At 35.6% G+C, this 6,000-nt stretch overlaps 1 protein-coding gene across 2 annotated transcripts in view; it reads left to right on the forward strand.

The window, feature by feature from the left end:
• LOC127643121 (zinc finger and BTB domain-containing protein 20-like) overlaps positions 1 to 4,309 on the forward strand; it is a 96,609-nt gene extending 92,300 nt beyond the window's left edge. For both annotated transcript variants that reach the window (XM_052125701.1, XM_052125702.1), the window contains exon 4: positions 3,206 to 4,309. In XM_052125701.1, coding sequence (XP_051981661.1) covers positions 3,206 to 3,732 — 527 coding nt within the window. In that variant the 3' untranslated portion in view covers positions 3,733 to 4,309. The remainder of the gene's footprint in view (positions 1 to 3,205) is intronic.
• The last annotated feature ends 1,691 nt before the right edge of the window (positions 4,310 to 6,000 follow it).

Here is a 6,000-nt window from a genome sequence, read left to right on the forward strand (position 1 = left end):
ATGGCTGAAAAACTGGGCTGGCACTGTTGCATTGTATTTTCATGACACAATTACTGACCATTTGGTTTTGAGTGCTATATAGAGTGCATTGCGATGCAGGCACCTGAATCGGCTCTTTACAATGCCAAAAGTGTGCTCAATTACAAGGCTCCTCAAAATACCGAAAGTGCGCTCAAATACAAGGCTCCTCAAAATACATACCCGTTAACAACAGTCCATCATTTGATACAAATTTGTAGCAGAGTTGATCAAAGAGTATGCACACAACATGTATGTACCACCTAGCATTTAGAATGGCAGGCCTAATGGGAGGCTAGGGGGAGGCCCACATTTTTTAGCTGAATTCCAAATTCTGAAGCATCAACAGAATAAAATGTGTTCTCACACATTAAAATATCCAGCCTTCAAAACTATATTCAACAATGGCGTTGTTAAATGTAGTAACATAATTTGACATTTATTCTGGAACATGAAACTTCATTTTTCAGTATTACATGTTGGCTCTAATTGAAGAATCATCCATTTTTATATTTCATAGTCCTTTGTTTTTGTACAAGAATCTTTTGTGCATTATTTTTTTTTTAACCTGTCTTGAATACATTCTGTAAATGTTTGTCACAGACAGGTGCTTACCAGCAGACCAACATACATAGTAATATCAAAACAGCTATGGTTGTTTCTAATCAACTTGACACAATTAACATTAACAAAACTTCTAAAATTTGTACACCAAAAGAAATGACTGCCTCACAAGCTTTAATCAATCTCTTGATGCTAATAATCATGGTCATGAAGTACATGGTCATCAGAGGTACAATGTAAAATATCCAAACTTTTCAGTCCTTCCAGTCCAATTTAATACAAATTAGAGGGAAAAACAGATTTGGGACAATCATTTAATACTCTTTGTTTTATTTTATTTATAGGATTTATTGATTCATAAAAAGTATACATTAAAAATGCAATTAATTCACATAACAACTTGAATGTGATTATATATGTGAACTATGATTAACATGTTTTCAATTTCTGAATTTAAATTTGATTTTTAATTTTCTTAATTTCTTTATTTAATTTCTTTGTAGGGCAAAAGCATAAAATGGTGGATAAAAGTATATTTTTCCAAAAACGTATGAAACCAACTTGAATACAAAGATAAAATGTCCAATGTTTACTAGAAACTTTTCTTTTTGTCTTGATGGGCATTTTTATATATCAGCGACCCATATTTGAAATGAAACATCAATTCGTAATGGTATGATAACCACCTTCTGTTATGATTTCATATCTCAAACAGTAACACCCCCATCTATCAGAAATAAGTGAGGAAACATCTAATCACTTTACTGACATTGACTTTATTATTCAAAATTTAGCATTACTGTTTCTAGGCAACCACAGCACTAATTCATTCCATAATTTGATATTAATACATTTAGCAGCATTAAAAAACCTGTGTGAAATGCAACTTGTGTTATCATCTTCTAAAAATTCTGTAAGTCCTTACAACTATTTCACTGTTACCAGTTCAATCTACCAAAAGATTTTGTGATTCATGTGAAGATTTTAAAATGGGTAGTTAAAAACCCCCAAAAAGTGAATAATCCTAAACACAGGAAACCCCCATGGGTACAAGAGGCAAAATTTGTTCTTCATATCAGTTTTCAAATAGCCGGTTCTGACCTAAAAATGGGTTGCAGACCTGTTCTGATACGGCTGCGGACAGCAGGTAAAAAATTTACTAAATTACTCTCGATATGACTCAAAAAATCAAGATGTAGGTCTACTCCATATAAACTGTCAGCCAAACGTTTGAAATAATGTACAGATTTTGCTGTTTTGGATGGAAATTGGTACTTTAATTCACCAAAGTGGCTTACAGCTGATCATAAAGCATAGTCAGGACATTACTGATGTAAAAAACAGCACAATCACTATTTGAAAAAAGTAATTTTTGATCAAATCTAGACAGGTCCCATTTCCAGCAGCCATCACTCCAACACCTTATCCTTGAGTAATCATGCTAAATTGCTAATTTGGTACTAGAAAATCACTTGCCATTATATCAAACACAGTTGAAAGCTATTCGGTTCGTTAAATGAAGCTTAAAATTGTCTTTGTGTTTGTTTTAGAGTTGCCACATTATGCAATAGACTGGCATGTATTAAGGTCAATATTAGGTAAAAAATGGCACAAAAGAAACAGCTTTCTCTAGAAACTCATCAGTCAGTCATTGTTTTGAGGAATGAATGTAATACAATGCTTGAAATTGTCAAAAAACAGAAGATTTCATACATAGGTATACACTATAGTCTTCAAAACAAAGTACAACTGGCTCTAACAAGGACAGAAAGAGATGTGGAAGGTCAGATGTATAACTAAACAAGAGGATAAGTACATCAGAGTCTCTAGTTTGAGAAATAGATGCCTCACATGTCCTCAGCTGACAGCTTCATTAAATTCTACCCACTCAACACCAGTTTCATGTACAACAGTAAAGAGAAGACTTAGGGATGCAGGCCTTATGGCAAGAATTGCAAAGAAAAGACACTTTTGAAACAGAAAAACAAAAAGAAATGGTTAGAGTGGGCAAAGAGAACAGATAATTGGAAAAGAGTGTTATGGATCTTAACCCCATTGAGCTTTTGTGGGATCAGCTTGACTGTAAGGTGCGTGAGAAGTGCCCGACAAGACATTCACATCTATGGCAAGTGATTAAGCATGGGGTGAAATGTTCCCGAGTATTTGGACAAACTGACAGCTAGAAAGCTAAGGAAAGCTCTCATTGCTGCACGTGGAGGATTTTTTTGATGAGAAATATTTGAAGTAGTTTAAGAAGTTCTGAATTTTTTTTTCAAATTGTAATAGTACTTTTTCATGTTATTAAAGCCCTGACTATACATTGTGGTCATTTTAGTGAATAAAAGTAACAATTTCTTTCCATAATTGCAAAATCTGTACATTATTGAAACCGTTTGGCTGCCAATGAAATCTGAAACTTTCAAAATAACGAAATGAATCATTATTAAGTATTTTAATCTATTGACACTCCTAGTTTCAGAGGGATGGGGGCCTTCAAATATTGTCTTGGTCAATGGGGGGCCTTGGAGTCAAAAAGGTTGTTAAGCACTGCTATATGATAATGCTTTATGAAAGACGTTTTGGTAGATGGTTCCTCACTAATGAGTCTGTTCTGTGCTTTCAGGTGAAAAACCGCACCAGTGCAGTATCTGCTGGCGTTCATTCTCACTGAAGGATTATCTTATCAAACACATGGTCACACACACGGGCATCCGAGCATACCAGTGCAGCATCTGCAACAAACGCTTCACCCAGAAGAGCTCGCTCAACGTCCACATGCGCTTGCACCGTGGAGAAAAGTCCTACGAGTGCTACATCTGCAAGAAGAAGTTCTCCCACAAGACCTTGCTGGAGCGCCACATGACCCTGCACAGCACTGGAACGGGGGTCAATGCCACGGGAAACACCAGTGGTCCCACATCCATCCCGGTTCCGATAGCCGTTCCAGACCCAGGAGCAGGAGTGGTAGCTCTCGCCATGCCGGCGGGAGCAGGCAGAGCAGGGGGCGGAGTCGGAAGCACTGGAGTGGGCGTTGCTGCAGAAGCAGGTTGCCAGGAGGGGACCACCTACATGTGCTCCGTGTGCCCAGTCAAGTTTGACCAAATCGAGCACTTCAATGACCACATGCGCAAGCATGTCTCCGACGGATAAGTACAAATAAAAAAACTTACGTAAACATGAAAAGAATGAAATGATAAAGAAAACGGCACTAGAATTATTATTTTTTTTCTTCTTCGTATATTGGGGCATGAAGAGTAATGAGTATAGACACTGGCACATTAAGGTTTCTAGAAAAAGAAGCATTTTATTTCTTTCTTTTCTTTCTTTTTTTTGTGTCCTTGCTATTCTTAAAGAATAAAAAAGATGGTGGCCTTAAGGCTGTGTAGTTGGAAAATGATCCACTGGCTGGATCCATACTACTGGCCTCTAAATATGTATGCTTTCCTTAAAATACTGATTTATGTGTTGAACACTACCGAAAGGTCTGCGAAAGAACACACACACACACAAAAGAACAGTCACACGCACACACACACTCACACATAAACGAACACAAATACACATACCCATGCATGCACTCACACGCACAAACTACTTATACACCTTTATATATGGTAGAGGTATTTCATACGTATGTGTATTTGTGCATGTGAGCGTGTGTGTGTGTGTGTGCACAAAAATTGCAGTGAATTTTTTAACTTGTAGATCTTTTCCCATGTAGACCGTACTGGACACTATAAGCGTCCAAGCTTACTGTGGTATATATATATATATATATATATATATATATATATATATATATATATATATATATATATATATATATATAATATAAATTATATATATATATAAATAATTAAAAAGTAAATTGGCTCTAGAATTATTTAAAGATATGATGGTCACGTGTTTGCCTTTATCATGCGATATGACTAGGAGAGTTGTTCAATTTGACACTGGGTTTTATTTATTATTATGGCATTGAGGGATGATGATGTTGTTGTTATAAAGGTACAAGCCAGTTTTAATGACTGTACTAAAATGGGAATTTTTGTGAGTGGTATTGTGAACGATTACTATTATGATTAAGGAATTTTTTTCCCACCACATTTTGATGGTTAAGGTCAATTTTACAAAAAAAAAACAACAAAAATACCAACAACAACAAACGTTTAAAACTTACAGTATTCGAGCAAAAACTATGAATGCCGTTAAGAATTTCCAGTTCGTTTGCATACACTGCCACTAAGACGACTGTTAGTTGACCTCTTCCACTTCAAAACGAAATGTGATACAAAGTTCCTTTTTATCTTTGGACAATTGATTTGTTCTTTTCATCTGTTCCCTGATTTTGTTTAAAAAAAGAAAGCGAGGAAAATGGCAGATTTGAGTATGCAAACAGACCCAGAACCCAAGTTAAATGCTGCTCCTCACACGCTCACTTGGAGACTGTTAACAGCTGTAGAATCCAACGTGATGTGTATATTTCTATTTCTTTTTATTATTATTATTTGTTTGTGAACATGTTAAGCTATTTAGAGCCGAGGGCTAGGTTAGATCAAAAGTGAACTGGATAGAAATAACCTCCTGAACTAGTAAAAACTCTATATTTCCTGTTGGTGGCGACTACTATGACTCAGCTGTTTGGGCAAGTGGGGTGATTCAAATGCACTACTTCTGTTCCTACAGCCCCACCTAGTGGCTCAAACGGCCTTCAGTGTTTGTTGCCTGACAGGACATACAGAGGGCGCTAGAGAGACAGAGGGGGACACATAGGGACACAAGGCAACAGAAAAATCTACTTTACCACAATAAAATAAACACGGTCATCCATTTTTAAATATACCACAGATTTGCAGAAAAACATTCCCAATTGTATCACATTGTGTGTGTAGAGTGTACTTTGGAAGTTAGGAAAGAAGGTTTGTAATTTTGGTGTTACATCACTCGAAAGTTCATATTTGGCTTTGTTGTACACTTATTTTATGGTTAAGAAACACTCATCTGCCGTGCAACTGCAATCTTGCAATTTTGCTCACTTATATGAGTAGATACACCTTTGTAGTGTAGTTGAAATTATGACGAAACATACACAATCACAATTTATTTAGACTGTTTTCCTTTTTGGAATTTTGGTTGAATAAGTTGTAGGTTTAAAAAAAACTGTGCTACTTTGCACATTTACTTCAAAAACCTGTGCTTAAACATGAATTATTTTACTTAAGAAATGAAATTCTATGATTTTCATTTTTTTTTTCATTGTTTATAAAGGAAATATCTTTCTTAAAAGCTTGATAAGAGGACTGCATTGTTTTCTTGCATATATGTTGCACTGCTTAAACCAATAAGTGCACTACTGTTACCAGAGATGTTCTAGTTTTTAGAGATAATCATTTTTTATTATCAAATATTTGGTTCTAT

The sequence above is a fragment of the Xyrauchen texanus genome, chromosome 4, assembly GCF_025860055.1.
Source record: "Xyrauchen texanus isolate HMW12.3.18 chromosome 4, RBS_HiC_50CHRs, whole genome shotgun sequence".
Classification (NCBI taxonomy): Eukaryota; Metazoa; Chordata; class Actinopteri; order Cypriniformes; family Catostomidae; genus Xyrauchen; species Xyrauchen texanus.